Genomic DNA, 19,422 nt, shown 5'->3' with positions numbered 1-19,422 from the left:
TTATAATATAATATAACAATAAACATAAATTTTAATTTAAAATTTAATTTCGAACATCTAAATTAAATTTCAAACATCTAAATTAAATTTCGAACATCTTAAGGTCGCTTCATGATAAGTAAAAATATAACATATGTATAAAAATATTATCTAAAAGTGGTTACATTAACTAACTAACTAACTTACTAACTTTAAAGATGGGTTCCCTTATTTTCATTTATGAAAATGCTAATACTTATATGAATAGAAAGTAGAGGTGTTCTAATGACTTGGAAAAATACCCGTTTGTCTCAAATGTCCATAATTAATTCATAATTAGCTAAAATAGAAGAGAATTACGAGCGGAATTCCAATGAGTGACCAATCAAGAAAGGTCAAAAAGGCTTTTTTGTTTATTCAGACTGTCCATGCATTAATGATTGGTTAAAACTCTTAATTATATGCCAGAACATAATTATATAATTAAGAATACATGATCATTCAAAACACCAATTGATCAAATAGTTTGCTTAATTTGACACTAAAAATAAGAAAACCCATCTTTAAATACAATACCTTATCTATATTACATAATTCTTTCTCGGGACAGAAAGTGTTATAGATGTGTGAGTCATCACAACTGAATTAAAATAGATATTTACCCTAGTAATACGTCTTATTGATATATAAAAATCTTAATTGAATTGAATCATAATTTTTGCTGTTATGCTCACGTTCCGTGTTGGTGGGTGAACAACTCTGTTCAGGGGAGATAATTGTCTCTAAGACCGATTCAGTTTAAAAGATAAAACATCTTTAATATAATTTGAAACATCTTGAATATATTTTTGTAGAGAACTCTTAAGTTTTAAGTTCAGAAATCAGATCTTCTCAAGGAATGAGACCAGAATGATAATCTTGGTTGTTTCTGGATGATAGAGTAACTAGTGACTCAATGGTTGTTACTTCTTGTTGTTCGTTCTTCATTGATTGGGACCTAAATTTAACACAAAGAATATTTTCTCAGTAGAAATAATACAAATGAATGACATGCCTTTCTGTTTTATTGTAAAAGCAATGTATACTCTAATTAACTTGTTTCTGGACACGCCAAAGGGAGGAACTAAGTTAACACACCGAGAAGACTGATGGAAACAAGTGTCTCAACAGCAGTCAAGTCTCAATCAGCAGATATTATACAAGCCTTACCTTCGTCTTAAAACGAACAGAACTACGAGTGCTACAGCTACAATAATGAATACAACACTTCCTACAATCTTCCCAATGGTCGAACTACCTGCAAGTTGGAATCAAACAGACACGATATAGAAGTATAGTAAGGCTTGGAAATGAGTAATTTAAACATGAATCCGAAGTTTTGTTTGAGTCTAAAGCTGGAAAGCTGGTTGCAAAGCTACAACTAGGATACCGAGATAATAATGTAGAGTAGACTGTGTCACAATCATCTTATCTCAATCCTGAAGTATAATAGACTAGTTATATCAGTCTGAAACAATCTGTAGAAATACATACTTTGTTGATAAAACAATCTAAAGAATGAAAATATTGTTATAAACATCCAAAACATTTATAGTTTATGTTCTAATTTATTATAAAACTAACATATTTACCTGTGATGTCTGCATTTAGCAGAAATCAGTAATGGGAACAGAAGCAAGCATTGGTCAATTGTAACTAAATTAGGATTTAAAAACTTGGTGCGAATAGATTACTAACTTGTAAATCATTGCGAAAAGAAATCCAATTGATTTCCAAGTAAAATATTGAATGCCCTAAAATGACCAACAAATGATGACAAAATTTCAGTTGCAGATATTTTCTAACCTGTGTTATCTTCTCGTACAATTAATGTACAATCTATTCCTTGGTATCCATCTGAACAGTTACAAGCTCCATCTATATTATTACACTCTGTTTCTAGTTTACAGAATCTTGATGAACAATTTAACAAACAGTCTTGTCCATATGTTCCTTTATCACATTCTACAGAAAGAAAATATCAATAAATGTAACCCATGTACGCTTAGAGTCCCATATTTGGTACATAAGATATTTTCAGACATTGACTCATAGATAATGAAATGTATATTTATTTCTGGACCAATTAAGGTGCCAGTTTCATTCGATTCATGTTTTAGTATGAATAGAGCAGTAATCCATTCTAATCTTGTGCTCCATTGGTCATTAGCATATGATTAAATATCTTTCTTGGGAAATATTGGAATTTATAATCTTATCATGAGTCAAATTTTTATGAACTTCGTGAACAGACTTAAAGCTATACCACTTACGTTCTCAAACTCAAACCTTTGGTTTATTGAAGTCAAATTGTCATCAGAATATTGTTAAATCATTAGAGATCCTACTACAAAATACAGACCTATTTTCATCAAACTATAAACAAAATTGTAGTCTTCAATGCTGGTTAAACCAATTTTGAGCTACTGTGCATGGTGGAAGATTTGAACGACATATAGAAGCGAGGAGCACATATAACAAAACACAAGACAATATTATGGAATATAACACACTTCTTTAATAAGGTTAGGCACATTACGTTTCAACACAATATACACGTGTCGTCATCAGATGCAGTTATATTCCATAATATTGTCTTGTGTTTTTGATATACTGTAGTGAAGTTGGGCCAAATACTGTTCATTAATTTATCAGTAAATCTTCAAAAATCAACCTAGTCTAGGACATTAACAAAAATACAGAGATCCGAAATTCTAAAACTCAATAATAGCTGTCGTGCCAGCATTTTCCATCATCGATTACCATAAATCTAATATTGTACCTTGTATACAATCTAGTGACTGGTATCCTGGTTGACATCCATCAATACATTCTCCTGTTTTACTCTCACATTGTAAATTACTATCTTTACATTTTCTATCTGAACATTTCATATCACAAACTTCACCATAAAAACCTTCTGTACAACCACCTTGACAGCTACCATAGATATGATGACATGGTGATGTTTCTATTAAACAATTTCTATCTGAACATAGTTTTAAACATCCAGCACCGTATGTACCATTATCACACACTAGAAATGTTAAGCGAAAGAATTTATGGATAAATGGTACAAACAGAGAAGATATACGTGTTAAAGGAAAGGTAACAAGATTTTATAAACTGCTTATATTTATGAGAGACCCTTATAGCATCTAAGCTAAATTTCCAGTCAGATATCTGTGAGTCTAGCAATTGCACTAAACCTAGGCCTAAGATACTATTAGCAGTTCATAGCACAGTAACGTCATGTATCTTCAAATAATTGTATGATGACAGGAACCACAGAATGCTTTCTAGAATATTAATGTGAATACAAATTGAGACAAAATTAAAGTTTTACTGTGTTATATCATATCAAGTCTGTAATATGTGTTAAAATTTGATAAACACGGTATGTAGAAAAATAACAAAACATAACTTTACTTTGACTACAAGTTGTTCCTGTCCATCCATCAGAACAACCATTAGGACATTCACCAGTCTCTGAACATCTTTCATTATTTAAACAATGACAGAAGTTGTTACAATCTGAACCAAACGTTCCTACAGAACAAACTGAAATGAAGAGATATTAAGAAATGACAGATGTAGAAATTGAGAATTTTGCTCACGTCAGACCACTAGAGTACCGTCTCTTGCGATGGAAAGATTACCCCGAGTTCATTCGACTACATTTTATACATTTAATGAAAATGAATAAAGTCTAACCATATATCTCCACTTCACATAATGTTAAATATCTTCCATTATGACTGATACGATCATTACTGATATTAACATAACGACCATATATAACATGACTACACTCTATATTTTTAACAAATGGTGGCGTCGAACTCAGACCTTCTTTATAACATAGTTCTGGTTCTCCATTCTCTTTAGTAACATGTAGTAAAATTCCATTCACTGATGCTAAATCTGAAAACAAGATTTGAAAAATAACACCAATAACAGAAATCTTACAACATGTTAATTATATATCACTGATATTTGACTATTTTTAGGGATGTTATATATATTTGATTATCAAAGTGAATTACCATTGTTAATAATAATATTTCTCTACTCACCCTTTTCCGCTGAAAGAGAAAAACAAAATAACAATTACAATCATGTTGTAATAATGGGTAAGTTCCCTTTTTCATTTCTAAATTAAAGATGTGTACCAACTTAGACCTGTATATTTGATACAAGACCTTGACCAGGAGCAAAACGTCCAGGTTTTATTCAGGTTAAGGTCTATGATATTTCTTTGTATCATGTGCTTTGGCATTATCCTAAACGGATTTGAGAATTTAGTGAATTTTGAAAGATGCGATAGAGACTGAGACTAGTATAGTTTGTAAATTTTGGACATTGTTAGTGAAAAACTTTAATCTTACGTTGGATGATGATGTGTTTAATAGGATAATCTTCTTCTAGATCTATTCCCAACCATTTACCAGTTTTACTATAGTTATAACATTTGTCAGGTTTATTAGTAGTTTTATCACCAGATTCTCTCTTTGTTCTGTTAGTCTCAACCTGACTTGGTGATTTATTTAAAGCTACATTCTCTATAAATTATTTATATCATTATTAAAGGGATGGTAAAGGAATTTAAACCGTGTTATTTATTTAACATGTTAGCTTTACTTACAAATTTTGTAAATGTTAAGTTGCTAATATTGAAATCATCGATTTGTGTTTAAAGTTTGAAGGATACAAAGCGTTAATATTATCTGATATTACTAGACATCGGCTAAAAAAGAGGAAGTTAATTTTGAGATGTTTTATCTCAATAGTGGACATGTCTAGATTTTGGTGGTAACCTTCAAAATGCTACCCAAAGTTTACCTTTCTGACAGGACGCACCAGACCATCCAGTAGCACAACCTTCACTGCATCTCCCAGTTTCTTTATGACATGGTTCATCATTAAAACAGTGACAGGTATAACTGTCATCAGGTCCAAACGTAGCACCTGTATTTAATATATTATAAACTAACTCATTTTATTTAGTTCAGTTTTATGACTGATATTACCTGGTGCAAACTTAACACCCATGTTTAATATATTATAAACTACGGACTGTTTCGAAATTAGAGTCCCCCTCCCCGACATATTAAATGAAATAGACACGGTTAAAAACTGAACTAATTTTTACTTCAGCAAACTGCAAAATAAACTGAAAAGCAGAAGTTATTTGTTGAGATTTTAAATGATCAAGACCCTCAAGGGGTCTTATTTACATACACCCTGTACATATTTCACTTTTGCTACTTAAAACGTGCTTTGGGATATTTACATCGGTTATGTTTGTTATCAGTTTAATCAAAATTAGACCAAAGTCTTGGTGTCGTTCTGTTTGATCAGTAGCTTTTATTGTTAATATAGCCACTTAGTTTTTATTGTTAATATAGCCACTTAGCATTTATTGTTAATAAAGCCACTTACCTTGTATTTTTAATATAGCCACCTAGCTTTTATTGTTAATAAAGCCACTTAGCTTTTATTGTTAATATAGCCACTTGGCCTTTTTTTGTTAATAGCAACTTAAGTTTTGAAGTAAATAGGTCACATTATCATGTAGCCAATTTGGGATGCTTGTTTTGGTATTAATTACATTGACTTACATTGAATGAGTGGTATGATAAATAATATTACAATTATCAACTTCCACAATCTAACCCACAATGACGTAGATGAACAAATTGTCATGATAGCGGCGTATTCTTTTCTGCTTCTACCAATCTGAGGCCTATATGCTGGTTCAGTCTGTAGTACACCAGATCTTGGGGTTTTCTCAGACTCTTCAACTTGTATTTCTGACACCGGGGAATACATCTGAAACAGAGTTGAATGCAGTTTCTAGCCTTGTGTCTGGATTGAACAAATTTACTGGTTGAATTGAGGTTTGTTCAATTTACCTTAGATTCCACAGCTTTCTGTTATGATTTACTGATCATCACTCTCGACACTATCACACTATCACACCATCATCACACTATCATCACCTTCGACACTATCATCACACTATCATCACACTATCATCACCTTCGACACTATCACAGAATCACACTATCATCACACTATCATCATCTTCTACACTATCACAGAATCACACTATCATCACCTTTGACACTATCACAGAATCACACTATCACACTATTACAGAATCACACTATCACAGAAGCACATTATCACAGAATCACACTATCACAAAATCACACTATCGCAGAATCACACTATCACTGTTATAAAAACTAAAAGTAATTTTTTGAACTGTATCCTGTAATTAAAACAAATATACTTATCAATCTAATCAATCTTATCAATCTTATCAATCTTATCAATCTAATCAATCTTATCAATCTAATCAATCTAATCAATCTTATCAATCTAATCAATCTTACCAATCTAATCAATCTAATCAATCTAATCAACCTAATCAATCTAATCAATCTAATCAATCTAATCAATCTTATCAATCTAATCAATCTAATCAATCTAATCACTCTCATCAATGTAATCAATCTAATCAATCTCATCAATCTAATCAATCTTATCAATCTAATCAATCTTATCAATCTAATCAATCTAATCAATCTTATCAATCTAATCAATCTAATCAATCTAATCAATCTAATCAATCTAATCAGTCTTATCAATATAATCAATCTAATCAATCTAATCAATCTTATCAATCTAATCAAATAAACCTTCGTTCCGTTTTTATAAATGATTTTTTATTTAAACTTTTCAGTTGGAATGCCTATATTTCAAATTAACGCTAATAAAAAACGGAACGAAAGTTTGGTCGTATTTTAATTTGTTTACTTTGAAGTTTGAAAAAAAAAACAGAATAGTGAACAGGGTGTTATATTACATGAAATGTTTATTGAATGGGGAATTCCCAGTTTTCTTGTTTTCCTTTTTTGTTGCTCAAATTTATGAAAACTTAACTTAAATAATCAAGCTGTTACTTCAGTCAAACTTTTTTTAAAGGCTGCCGTTAACTTTGTTCGTTGTGCTTTTTGGGTTTTTTGCATTTAAGTCAAAAAAAAGGTTATATAGAGAAATTTGTTTCTACATATTCTAAAGGTTTCAAATAAAAACAAATTATTCGGCCTTTTTAGATATGAACTGGCCAACTTCTCACTCGATTCTTAAATGTATATTGGGCGACGTTGGGAAAACATGAAAGAAATATAATATATAAAATACTTACTTGTTCACTACAGTTTTTCACTATGTTCAATTCCCCGCATTTTGGTAGCTTTTCATCTGGGGAAAATAAATTCTGGTAATGAATATTATTATTGATGTCATTAAAATATTCTGGTATATTGTACTTTTCCCTAAAAAAATATTTCGTTTTGTTATTTAAAATGGGAGAAAAATGTAACATTATCAGTCGATGATAAAAGTCTACTTACTTCATATCTACAGCTAGCGTGAGCAGATGATGAATATTATTTCTGATGTGGAACGTTTCATATATATTAGTCACTTCCTACAACGACATCAATAAGAAACAATGTTTCAACATCATATAAAATGACAATGTTTTTGATATTTTGAGAAAATTCCACACAATATAAACTGGCCTAAGGTCAACATAGTCAAAGTTGACTTGAAAGAAGTTTAATATATGATATAAGATTTGATGTACTTACTTGTCCAATACAATTATAAAGATCTTTCACTATTTTCATTAATTCTCTGATTTCTGGTAGCGTTTTTTTATAGCAATACAAAATCAGGTGTAAAAGATTATCAGTGATTAACGCTTTCTTGGTATTAAAACATTTTAAGATACTGTACTTTTTCCTGTACATTTTGATTGTATTACTCTTTTCCTACAACAAAATAAACGAGATATAATATTTCAGTAAAGTAAAAACAATGACAAAATCGGGAATTCAAAGTGTGATAATGAAAGGTTTAGCTGTAGATGATGATGTGTGATCAGTCAGATCAGAAGTTATTTGATACAACTGGAAGCATTAAGATATTTCAGAGACACCTCTCAAATTGTTTCTTCAGTTTAAGAAACTTGCACACAATATGAACTAGCCTAAGGTCAACTTCAGAGCACAGATGCTGCATTTTCAATTTTGGATTTTCATTCCGACTACACTTAAACCTTATACTGTGGAGGCAAATAACAAACCGGTAAAATTTCATATATCAATTCTTTTCTAAATTCCATATCTATTGTCATCTTGCTGAAACCATTGTCAGGAATTAAATTGATAACGTCAATAGGCGTCATATTTTGCTAAAACTATAAATTAATAAGTTGATAAACACATAAAATGTCCATGGAATCCCAACAAAACATTGCAGTAGATTTTACTAGAAGAAAATGTTAAAAAAACAGTTGAAAATCACTAAATTTGTCGAAAATTTTAAATGAACTGTTGGTGCAGTTTTATGTCAATCTTGATTAACATCAATTGGTGACTCCCTTCAGTTTCTGTTTGAAAACATATATACCTACAGAGTACCGACAAATACAAAAGGATATACATCATAATTATGTTTGTCATATATTTTAGCTAGTACCTCTATGAAAAACAAATATAAACATACTTCTAGGCCAATCGTTTGTGGATTGAGTCGTGGTAAAACTGCTGATAAAATAAGAGTGACCTATAAAATAGAAACCATTCTTTCATTCCCCTTGAATTATACTATTTATCTTACTTTCTCAATTTCAGCTCTTTCCAACAGGGAGTAAAGTGACTTTATGTTGAAAGTTGATCTCGACTAAAGAGAAAAAATGGATCAAATTCTTCGATCATTCAGTTGCAAGAAGTGAGATGTCCCAACCTTTATAAGAAAAATAGCTTACAAGACAAGATAAAAATACGCCCACACTCAGTAGCTTCGTTCAGTTTTTTTTTATATCGGATATCTATAAAATATCTTAACCTTGTCAAGGGCAATAACTCACCTTCACCCACGAGATCTTCATATTTTTGTATTATTAAATATTATAGAATCATCGGGCACTGTTCTGCATTTTTCTTTTAGCAACGGAAGATATTATCGATATTCCACCGTGCTTGAACAATCTCATATTCTCGTCATTAAAGACTAATAACCTCCCTAAACAGAGCATACGTCACCATTCAATTATCCAAACAGGAATCTCGTAACATTTGGTGTAAAAGGATGGAGATTGCAAATCTATCCATTTCTTTAATATTCACAAAAGATTTGAGAGCATTGTATGTCTTCGGGCACTGTTGCTGTTTCGCCCCCTCCCCTTCCCGTAGAGCTATCGATTTGAATTTATATGTGTCATGAATATTCACAGCAAATTAATTTAAAATGGACGGAAGCGTCGGAACTGTTGTGAAATATTCAGGATATAATTACCTCTCTGCTAAGTTTCAAATCGATTGCTCTACGGGAAGGGGAGGGGGGCGAAACAGCAACTTGTCAATCTATAAGTTATTTTCAAAATTTCCAGGTGGGTTTTTCCAGTAATTGATTGGTTTAGTCGTACTCGCTTTGCCAAATCATTGATTTAGGATACACATTCAACAAGCGAATAGATTCGGGTCAAATCGTCCCGGCATACAGATTTGCGGTAAATCGACCCAATATGAAATGTAAATTATTTTCAAATTAAATGTCGTTAAAATAACCTTCACTTTTTTTTTTTGGAGAAATGCACATAAGTATTCATTTGATTTCAATTATGTGGCCCTTATTCAGCCCCCAGACCGATTCCTAGAATCTACTGATTACAAGTTACCGAAACTGAAATTACTGAATTGTTTCCTCAAATGACACAAAAACAATCCTATCCTGTGAAATGTGGAACAAACTAGTGAATGAGTCAGATTTAATATGTGAAATGTTCAATTTTCTTTTCTTTTTTAACATTTTTCCATATTAAGAATAGAATTTAAACGTCTCGTGAACGGTGTCCCCCAAATAGTCATTCAGCAAATGAGGGATTAGTTAAAACAACATTAGGCATCTAGACTGGAAATTAGTCCTCTAATTATTCTCTAACATATTTATCTGTACTGAGTAAGGCACAGTCTTTGATAATGAAAACATCATCGTGAACTCAACTATTAAAGACAACTCTCGGGATCAAAGGAAACAACTTTGTCTACAGATATTTACCAAAAGAATTGGTTTTAACATTTTGAGTTTTTCTGCGATATATGTCAAGTGAAAAAAATTTTAAAAGCAAATGTGGCATAATTTATATTATACAAAGTTTCTTTACTTACATTTAATGATTAATGAAATAAATCTAATCAAAATATAAATCAAGGATATTTTTCCGCCGACTGCTGTTTCAAGAATGTAGTTTGTTTGTGTACAGGTTTCTATTTATTTAGTTATTTTAGTCAGTCAGCAAAGATATTAAGTTACATCCAGGTACGAAGTATACACCCGAGATTATGCTTTTACCTATTTTAATTATAGATATAATATGTTTGCATAAAGCAGTAACAATACGTTTTTGTTATCTTTCATAGAAATCCATTCCCAAGGCAAAGTATTTAGGTGTATGATACATGATTAGAAATTAAAGCCATTCTCGTATGATGGTATACATAGATATGAAAATAGTCATATTATTCAAGTACATACCCCACGTCTGTAGTTCCTGCAAACCGTTTTTGACGTCACTAAACGGGAAGTCCTTTTGTGATACAGATATTGGGATTAGTGACATCATCAAACATGGTTACAGGATAGCAATTTAGAATTTTTTTTTGCTACCAATATAGTAGGGCCATTTTTGATTAAACAATATTTATCCATGAATACGTAATATTTCCCACTTGTGTTACCACGGTTTCGAGGAAGTATGACGAATGGGGACGTTTTTCGATTATTCAGATTCTCCATAGGGATCATCCTTGAGCGATTACAGAAACTCACACGAAGTTTCACCAAAATCAGTCAATAATTGTGCCTTATAGACTGTTTTCAAGCACACGGGCAATTACGCATACAATAGAGTTCCTCCTTGGGTGATAACTAACACCCACACCAAGTTTCGTCAAAATCTGTCAAGACGCCAATATACACCCCAGGGTCATTGTAGATCTAGGTCACATTTTGTCTAATGCAAAGTCAAGAAGACATAGTCTATATTGTCAATAATGCAAAGTTAAGAATTCATTTTCGTAAAGGAAAGTTTGAATGGTGTCTGATGTGAAATAAAGTTTAAAAAGTAAACTATTTATATCTCTACTTTGTAATTAGTACATTGACTTTTTGATTTTAGGAAGGTTTATTTTGTAATTGTGAAATGTTGAAATATGACTTTGTAAAGTCGAGGCCTTGTTTTCAAGTTTGACTTTGTAAATACTTCTGGCAACGATCCCCCTCCATAGATCTAGGTCACATTTGTGTTGAAACGTCCAGTGTTAATCCCGGCATAGATCGAGATGATACCTTCGTTTTTTTTTAACCCGGTTTCTCCCTGTCAGTGATTCGGGTTAGAGGGGCTGTTTGGTCATATCAGAAATACTTCAAAGTTATATATTATTTGTTTGTGCTGGAGACGTTCCCGAATAAAAACTAGAACAGTTCCCTTAACAGTACTGATGCCGGGCGTGTTTTAGGCCATGCACACGCTTGAAGGATGTAAATTCAATTTTCAGTGACACCATAAAACAGGAACCACGTGTTGGCCATAAATAACATCATGTAAAAGCTGTTGTCAATATGTAGTAATTATTACTGTAAATATCTACTCCATCTGGAGCTGAAGTTCAATTTTCCTTCAATATGCCCAAATATCTCAAATTAATAATCTGAAGGTTGTGGGTTGTTTGGGTTTGAGATACTGCATTTCAAAAGTGTAAAATGTATCAAATTTAGACCTTTGTTTGTAAAATGACTGATCTGACCTCTAAGGTCAGGTCATCGAAAGTAACACGCCTTAAACCCTGTAAAAGATCATCTTGTCTTTGGAAAAAAGACAAAACCAAAAAATCGGAATACGGCTCAAGTTTTGAATGTATTCTTTGATACCAGCAATGTGCAAATCGGACAATAAATAGCTACAATATAGCAATAGCAATAATGAGGCAAACCCAGATGACAACCTGAATCTCACTTTCGATACGTATTTATTACAGTTTGTATAAGTAACCCTAAGCTTATGCGTATGCCATTTTTAACATAATTCAAATTCACCGGAAGTGATACCACTGGAAGTAGTAACATCGAAACTGGTGATGAAAACTGACTTTGCAGACTTATTTGCTCTTCCTAACGGTCTGCACCATATAAGTTCCAAATCGCTCGGCCAAATAGCAATCGAAATAGCATTTTTCGATTAATTTCGACCAAACAACTATTGAACGAATTTTTTCTGCGCGCCTCTACATGCTGATTTATTTTTATATACATACGAGGCAGAATACATGAAAGCACTCGTAAAATATAACAAACAACTAGTTTTAATTTCATTAAGCAGTATATAGATGATGTCCTCTCCTTAATAATCCTAAATTTAGTGAATATTTAGATTTCATATATCCCGATGAATTTGAAATTAAAAACACAAATGATGATGAAAATTACGCATCCCATTTGGATTTGCGTCTTGAATATGACCAAAAACAGACATTTAGTGTAAAATTATATAATTGTGATGATTTTGATTTGAAAAGCAAATTAGGCTTTACCACATAAGACCCTTTGCGATTAGTGACGTCATCGAACACATGGTTTAAGTGGAATTTCAGGAAACACAGACGCCTGATTGAAAATTTGAATGGTGCAAATTTATGCTATCAGTGTCCCCGATACACATACACATGTTTAAAAGCCGCCGTAAAATACTGAGATTGCCCGAATTTCTAACCTAGTTATGAGATTTTTGCCCGAAAAACTTGCTTTCGGTGCTGCGGCTGACCCCTCTCTTATCTAAAAACTTACAAAAAGAAAAAGGTATGACAGTTTTGTCTTCTCTTAATCGAAATTCATACGCGTGCGACCTTGTCAATTTATAATCAATGTCACGGGAATAAATATAACAAATATCATACCAAAAATATTGATAGATTCGTATGTGCCTTCTCTGACCTCGGTATTGCAGGCACATATTGTATTTTAAGTTTTGTTTAGCCCTCGCTACGGTCAAATATGTCATTGAACCGATCTACTAAGTCTAACAAATAGTTTAAAGGCTCTTGTCCTGTTCTATCGAATCGAAACTACCTTCTGCTAGCCAGGTTTGTTTTGCATGTATTATTATAACCTCTGAAAACTGGTAATCAACTGGATATTTGGACACATTATTGCCTTTATGTCATGGACAATTTTCTGACTAGTTTTATATCGGAACTGACACGTCATATAAGTCATAACAACACTAATAGCAATAATCTGATGTAACAAGAATAAATCAGTGAAGTATAAGTTTTTAAACTGTATCGGTGAGTCAGTTTTAATCCTGTATAGTGTCATATCTAATGTATTTTTCATAAATCGTGACTTTCAGTTTCTTGTATCATTTAATTTTCGGAGAATACAGTATATGATATGAAAAAAATATCATAAAACTTGTTTAAATAAGACCACCGCCCATATCCCCTTTCTGTAATAACTATAGAGTTATTTTAATTCACGAGATTAAGTCTTTCTCGGTGTGATGAGAAGTAGAGGTGTTCTAATGACTTGGAAAAATACCAGTTTGTCTCACATGTCCATAATTAATTCATAATTAGCTAAAATAGAAGAGAATTACCAGCGGAATTCCAATGAGGGACCGATCAAGAAAGGTCAAAAAGCCTTTTTTGTTTATCCAGACTGTCCATGCATTAATGATTGGTTAAAACTCTTAATTATATGCCAGAACATAATTATATAATTAAGAATACATGATGATTCAAAACACCAATTGATCAAATAGTTTGCTTAATTTGAAACTAAAAAATAAGAAAACCCATCTTTAAATACAATACCTTATCTATATTACATAATTCTTTCTCGGGACAGAAAGTGTTATAGATGTGTGAGTCATCACAACTGAATTAAAATAGATATTTACCCTAGTAATACGTCTTATTGATATATAAAAATCTTAACTGAATTAACAAAATCTAAATTTTAGCCTTTTATAAAACTCTAATGTTATTTATCTAATGTAAGTTATTGAACTGTATAGATATAAAGCAGGAAGGTAAAGATTTTGCTATAAAGGTTTTTTGAAGATATAAAGATAACACTGGCTAGAGTTAAATAATTTCAAAAACGAATTTTTACAAAAGCTTTCCGACTTCATAAATTTCTTAGATAAAAAGGGTTTGAAGTACAACATTACATATAAAAGCTAGCTTATTTACAGTTTTCTTGCCTAATAATATAACATTTCAAATTATGTACAACTATAAGGTATTTACACTATTTACGCTGCTTATGTTAATTCATGTTAGGATAAAACACGTCCGATTATAATATATTCAAGAACAGTAACGAGGTGTTTCCTATAAACTGTCAATAAATCCACGTTAACTTCACGTACACTCATAAAGTCTGTACTATAAAGTATCCAGGGTAATTTGTGCAGTTATGCTGAGTTATTCAAGTGAAAGGCCACTTCTCCGTCGTTTTGGTACATCTATCATCTATATCTTCTTCATTAGAATATTCAATTATGTTCCAGTTAGGAACAACTCTGTTCAGGGGAGATAATTGTCTCTAAGGCCGATTCAGTTTAAAAGATAAAACATCTTTAATATAATTTGAAACATCTTGAATATATTTTTGTAAATTGGTTAATTGTTTAGAGAAATTCAGTGTAATTCTATATTATTATGTTGAATACAAAATATAAAAAGTAGATTAAAAGTTAATGTAAAGAATATATTTCAGAAATTAGACCTTCTCAAGGAATGAGACCAAAATGATAATCTTGGTTGTTTCTGGATGATAGAGTAACTAGTGACTCAATGGTTATTACTTCTTGTTGTTCGTTCTTCATTGATTGGGACCTAAATTTAACACAAAGAATATTTTCTCAGTAGAAATAATACAAATGAATGACATGCCTTTCTGTTTTATTGTAAAAGCAATGTATACTCTAATTAACTTGTTTCTGGACACGCCAAAGGGAGGAACTAAGTCGACCATATATAGCATGACTACACTCTATATTTTTAACAATTGGTGGCGTCGAACTCAGACCTTCTTTATAACATAGTTCTGGTTCTCCATTCTCTTTAGTAACATGTAGTAAAATTCCATTCACTGATGCTAAATCTGAAAACAAGATTTGTAAAATAACACCAATAACTGAAATCTTATAACAATGTTATTTATATATCACTGATATTTGACTATTTTTAGGGATGTTATATATATTTGATTATTAAAGTGAATTGTCATTGTAAACAATAATATTTGAAAAATAAAACCATTAACTGAAAGATTGATTTATTTAGAATATAACAGATATTCTACTATTTTTAATTGTATTTGACTATCAAAGTAGATCGTCATTGTATTAATAACAATAATATTTCTCAACTCACCCATCATAGCTGAAAGAGAAAAAAAAATAACAACGTTGAATGATGATGTGTTTAATAGGATAATCTTCTTCTAGATCTATTCCCAACCATTTACCAGTTTTATTATAGTTATAACATTTGTCAGGTATATTAGTAGTTCTATCACCAGATTCTCTCTTTGTTCTGTTAGTCTCAACCTGACTTGGTGATTTATTTAAAGCTACATTCTCTATAAATTATTTATATCATTATTAATTTATTTTTAATATAGCCACCTAGCTCCACCTAGCTTTTATGGTTAATAAGGCCACTTAGCTTTTATTGTTAAGATAGCCACTTAGTTTTTATTGTTAATATAGCCACTAAGCTTGTATTTTTAATATAGCCACTTAGCTTTTATTGTTAATAAGGCCACTTAGCTTTTATTGTTAATATAGCCACTAAGCTTGTATTTTTAATATAGCCACTTAGCTTTTATTGTTAATAAAGCCACTTAGCTTGTATTTTTAATATAGCCACCTAGCTTTAATGTTAATATAGCCACTTAGCTTTTATTGTTAATATAGCCACTTAGCTTTTATCGTTAATATAGCCACTTAGCTTTTATTGTTAATATAGCCACCTAGCTTTGATGTTAATATACCCACTTAGCTGTTATTGTTAATATATCCACTTAGCTTTTATCGTTAATATAGCCACTTAGCTTGTATATTTAATATAGCCACTTAGCTTTAATGTTAATATACCCACTTAGCTTTTATTGTTAATATACCCACTTAGCTTGTATATTTAATATAGCCACCTAGCTTTTATGTTAATATACCCACTTAGCTTTTATTGTTAAGATAGCCACTTAGCTTGTATTTTTAATATAGCCACCTAGCTTTAATGTTAATACCCACTTAGCTTTTATTGTTAATATAGCCACCTAGCTTTTATCGTTAATATACCCACTTAGCTTTTATTGTTAAGATAGCCACTTAGCTTGTATTTTTAATATAGCCACCTAGCTTTAATGTTAATACCCACTTAGCTTTTATTGTTAATATAGCCACCTAGCTTTAATGTTAATATACCCACTTAGCTTTTATTGTCAATATAGCCACCTAGCTTTAATGTGAATATACCCACTTAGCTTTTATTGTTAATATAGCCACTTAGCTTGTATATTTAATATAGCCACCTAACTTTTATGTTAATATAGCCACTTAGCTTGTATATTTAATATAGCCACCTAGCTTTTATGTTAATATAGCCACTTAGCTTTTATGGTTAATATAGCCACTTAGCTTTTATTGTTAAGATAGCCACTTAGCTTGTATTTTCATTATAGACACGTAGCTTTTATCGTTAATATAGTCACTTAGCTGTTATTGTTGATATAGCCACTTAGCTTTTATTGTGAATATAGCCATTGAGCTTTTATTGTTAATATAGCTACTTTGCTTTTTGTTAATAGCAACTTCAGTTTGGTTGCTTCTGATTAAGTTATGAGGTAAATAGGTCACAATGTCATGTAGCCAATTTGGGATGCTAGATGAACAAATTGTCATGATAGCGGCGTATTCTTTTCTGCTTCTACCAATCTGGGGTTTATCTGGTGGTTCAGACTTTAGTACACCGGACCTGGGGGTTTTCACATTATCACACTATCATCACACTATCATCACCTTCGACACTACCACACTATCACACTATCACAGAATCACACTATAACGGTTATAAAAACTAAAAGTAATTGTTTTGAACTGTATCCTGTAATTAAAACAAATATACTTATCCTTCGAGGCAGTCTAATCAAATAAACCTTCGTTCCGTTTTAGTTGGAATGGCTATATTTCAAATTAAAGCTTATAAAAACGGAACGAAAGTTTGGTCTTATTTCATTTTGATTGCTATGAAGTTTGAAAAAAAACCAACAGAATGGTGAACAAGGTGTTATATTATATGAAATGATTATTTAAAGGGACATACAGGTTTTTTTTCGTTTTTCTTTTTTCGTTTTCAAAATTTTTGTTGCTCAAATTTATGAAAACGTGTCCATAGACCTACCTGAAAGGTTTAACTAAAAATTTCCAGCCGTTACTTCTCTAAAGCCAAACTTTTTTAAAAGGCTGCCGTTAACTTTTTAAATGCGTTGTGCTTTTTTTTTTTTGGATTTAAGTAAAAAAAGGGTTTTGTAGAAAAATATGTTTCTACATATTCTAAAGGTTTCAAATAAAAACAAATTATTCGGTCTTTCAAGATACTGAACTGGCCAACTTCTCACTCGGTTCTTAAATGTATATTGGGCGACGTTGGGAAAGCATGAAAGAAATATAATATATAAAATTTGATGTACTTACTTGTACGGAAGCGTATTAGGGCCATTCATTTTTTATTTTTGGAATTTTAAAGTAAGTATGTTGAATTTTCAAGTTAGTATGTTGAATTTTCAAGCTAGTATGTTGAATTTTCAAGCTAGTATGTTGAATTTTCAAGCTAGTATGTTGAATTTTCAGGTTAGTATGTTGAATTTTCAGGTTAGTATGTTGAATTTTCAGGTTAGTATGTTGAATTTTCAGGTTAGTATGTTGAATTTTCAGGTTAGTATATTGAATTTTCAGGTAAGTATGTTGAATTTTCAGGTTAGTATGTTGAATTTTCAGGTTAGTATGTTGAATTTTCAGGTTAGTATGTTGAATTTTCAGGTTAGTATGTTGAATTTTCAAATGGCCCTAATACGCTTCCGTATAAATCCGTCCGTTTTGTAATTTGGAAATATTTAAATCTTTTAGAATTAAGGAAAATTATTTTTTAGACTTTTTAAATGAAACATTCCACAGGGAAAATTGTATTGTATTTTTCTTTTGTTGTACTAGGAACTGGGCAAAATCACAATGTTTTCATCATCACATTGCATGTATCAGCCGAAGACAATCGCCTGGAAGAACAATTACACAGAATTTGGGACGTCGAAGCCATGGGATTAACGTCCACATCAATACTAGAAAGCCTTTGAGATAATTTGAATTTTGATGGAGTCAGATACACAGTAAAGTTGCCATGGAAACAACCACATCCTTTATTGCCAGATAATTATTCCTTGAGTCTCAAAAGATTTAGAAATTTATATAAGAGATTAGAAGTCAATCCAAAACTTTTGAACGAGTATGACGCCATCATTAAAAAGATTCCTGTTTCTTGATGATATCAACAGTTTCGAACCACAACCAAAGGTTTTCAGATTCACTAGAGTGGTATTTGGATTGACATCGAGTCCATTTCTCTTGAATGCCACTTTAAAATATCATATGGAACAGTACGCCACGGAGCAACAAGATTTTGTACATAAATTTCTGCGATCCATATATGTGGACGACCTAACTTCGGGAGCAGCCACTGATCAGAAAGCCAAGGAATTTTACGAAAACGCCAAATACAACCTAGCTTCAGCTGGATTCAACCTTCGAAAATTTACTTAACCAAATAATAATCCAGAAAGAAGCCGTAAATGGAATGAAAATTGACAATGATCTGGTAGAGCCAGTAATCAGGGAAGAAGATAACACGTATACAAAGTCTACATTAGGTGATTCCACTAATGAAGATGAGATAATTCTTGGTGTGAGATGGAATTCAACATCAGATCATTTCATCTTTGATATCAGTGAAATAGCTGATTATGCCAAAGACAATACTCCAACCAAACGCCATGTAGTCAGTGTAGCCGCAAAAATTTTCGATCCACTTGGTTGCCTTTCGCCATTCATCGTTAAATTTAAGCTTTTCTTTCAAGAACTCTGCCGCACCAATCAAGATTGGGACACCCCATTAGAAGGAGAATATCTTAACCATTGGAACCACCTTTTAGCCGCACTATCATCTATGCCATCGACATCTATTCCGAGATATTTCAATTGTGGTA

General features: G+C 31.6%; 2 protein-coding genes across 2 annotated transcripts; one reads left to right on the top strand and one right to left on the bottom strand.

Annotated features, from left to right (window-relative positions):
- Nucleotides 1-870: 870 nt before the first annotated feature.
- On the bottom strand, nt 871-8,986 carry LOTGIDRAFT_164181 (hypothetical protein; the record flags this gene model as incomplete). The annotated part of the gene is made up of 14 exons (XM_009060687.1): nt 871-976; nt 1,189-1,225; nt 1,825-1,983; nt 2,801-3,055; nt 3,448-3,579; nt 3,733-3,942; nt 4,095-4,103; nt 4,407-4,580; nt 4,861-4,986; nt 5,640-5,850; nt 7,235-7,364; nt 7,443-7,519; nt 7,683-7,865; nt 8,966-8,986. 14 exons carry the CDS (start codon nt 8,984-8,986, stop codon nt 871-873), a joined length of 1,830 nt encoding a protein of 609 aa, XP_009058935.1.
- Nucleotides 8,987-18,022: 9,036 nt separating this feature from the next.
- On the top strand, nt 18,023-18,268 carry LOTGIDRAFT_123400 (hypothetical protein; the record flags this gene model as incomplete). The annotated part of the gene is made up of 1 exon (XM_009060686.1): nt 18,023-18,268. One exon carries the CDS (start codon nt 18,023-18,025, stop codon nt 18,266-18,268), a length of 246 nt encoding a protein of 81 aa, XP_009058934.1.
- Between the last annotated feature and the right edge of the window lie 1,154 nt (nt 18,269-19,422).

The sequence above is a fragment of the Lottia gigantea genome (genome assembly GCF_000327385.1).
Source record: "Lottia gigantea unplaced genomic scaffold LOTGIsca_44, whole genome shotgun sequence".
In the NCBI taxonomy this organism is placed as follows: domain Eukaryota; kingdom Metazoa; phylum Mollusca; class Gastropoda; family Lottiidae; genus Lottia; species Lottia gigantea.
This window is presented reverse-complemented; position numbering and strand designations above follow the sequence as displayed.